The 1,602-nt window shown below is 40.9% G+C and overlaps 1 protein-coding gene across 1 annotated transcript in view; it reads right to left on the bottom strand.

Annotated features, from left to right (window-relative positions):
* Window positions 1–398: 398 nt before the first annotated feature.
* cep89 (centrosomal protein 89kDa) overlaps window positions 399–1,602 on the bottom strand; it is a 111,780-nt gene continuing 110,576 nt past the window's right edge. The window contains exon 17 of the mRNA XM_015375173.1: window positions 399–830. Within this exon, the coding sequence (XP_015230659.1) occupies window positions 704–830 (127 nt within the window). The 3' untranslated portion in view covers window positions 399–703. The remainder of the gene's footprint in view (window positions 831–1,602) is intronic.

The raw sequence follows: 1,602 nt of genomic DNA, 5'->3' as shown, positions 1-1,602 counted from the left end.
AAACTCAGAATTTAAGCCCAAAGATGTGCAACCTTGCTTTATTAATTACAAAAAAGCCTCTGAACACAAGGCTAAACTGTAGCTCAAGGAAAAAACTCATTTATAAAGATTTCAAAAATACATTTTAAATGAAAAATAAATGACGTTCCTTTGTATAAATTTCAAGGTTTTTAATATTATTGCTTCTATCCCTGTGATGGGAAAGTCCATTTAGTGTGCAGATAACAGATTGTACCACACAGCATGGTCATTCCTGTTACAAAAATATTAGCATTACCGCTTTGTGTCCACTAGATGGCGGTGTTGCCTTTTTAGCTCCATAGTAGTGAGGATTCACCTTTTTTTTTTATCTTAATTCTCTTTTTCTGGCACATTTGTGAAGAAAAACAACTCGAAAAACAAGTAAAAGAGAGTAATGCAATAATGTGGAAGTAGAACGATAAGTAAAGTGCATATTCATACAACATATCAACTCTCATACATACATTTCTTTCTAGTTTTACTATTTCGTGCCGTTTTTTGAATAATAGATTTGAAAATAGATTTAAAAAAAGCTCCATTCAGACACTTAAACCCTGTTAGGATGTTCAGATGCAGGTGAAACACCCTGCAGGTTTATTCTGTAGGTCTTTAGCTATCCAGCCCCTGTTAATGCTGGAGCTGGGAGGATACAGCAGCCTCCTCTAAGGCCTGGGCAGGGAAGTCAGGACACAGGGTAGCAGAAAGGGTCAAGCCCGATGTTCACTTTAGTGTCCAATAACGTCTCCCTCATCTGCTGGTTTTCCCGTGTCGCTGCCTGCCACACCACCTCCAGCTCCTCCTCCACTTCCCTGAGAAAAAAAAAAAAAGTTGGTCAGTCCCTGCTTCGATCACAGTGCCTCTCGGAGTAATCGGTGGATTTCACTTGAGAAGCTGGCTAAAAAATCTCTGCCGGGGGTCTGAAAGGAGTGAAGCATGCAGTAAATGTGTGAAACTGACTTGAAATAAATTCAGAGAGATCTTCAGCTGTTTCTTTTTGGCCTTTTGAGTAGGCCTGAGGATGCCTGCTGATTTCCACAGTGGGACTAGCATAACTGTCAAGGCAATTGTGACTGTTAGAAAAGCCAATTATTCCCAGAGAAAAGTCTGGCTTGTTGGTTTCAGCTGTTTAGATAGAGACCAGGTCTATTTAAGCAGGGACTGCTGTGGATCTATAAAGTGGAACCAAATGCATACATATTGCTGTGAAGAAGTTTTCATTCCCATACACATTTAATCTGTTCTCACTACATAATTTATAAGGTAAATGAAACAATTTTTTATCTGACAAGGAGCACCTGAGGGAACATGTCAACAGTGATTACTTTCTATCAGCGTGGAGAGTTTCCCTAGCCTCGTGAGACCATCCTGATCTCGCGATCTTTCAAGGTTTCACTCGCAAATCAGTCTGGAGACTCTCCGTTGAAGAAAATTTGGAGCCGTTCACCAAACGAACGTCCAATCAGCGTTGGCTTTGAGGCGGGTTGAGGTGTGACGCAACGAGAAGCGCGACAGTCCAGTCTAAAGAACATGGCCGATTCAGCCGATGAAACTAGCGTTAGCGAGTATTTCTTCACTGAAAGA

Source organism: Cyprinodon variegatus, unplaced genomic scaffold (genome assembly GCF_000732505.1).
Source record: "Cyprinodon variegatus isolate N-32 unplaced genomic scaffold, C_variegatus-1.0 Scaffold114, whole genome shotgun sequence".
Taxonomy (NCBI): Eukaryota; Metazoa; Chordata; class Actinopteri; order Cyprinodontiformes; family Cyprinodontidae; genus Cyprinodon; species Cyprinodon variegatus.
This window is presented reverse-complemented; position numbering and strand designations above follow the sequence as displayed.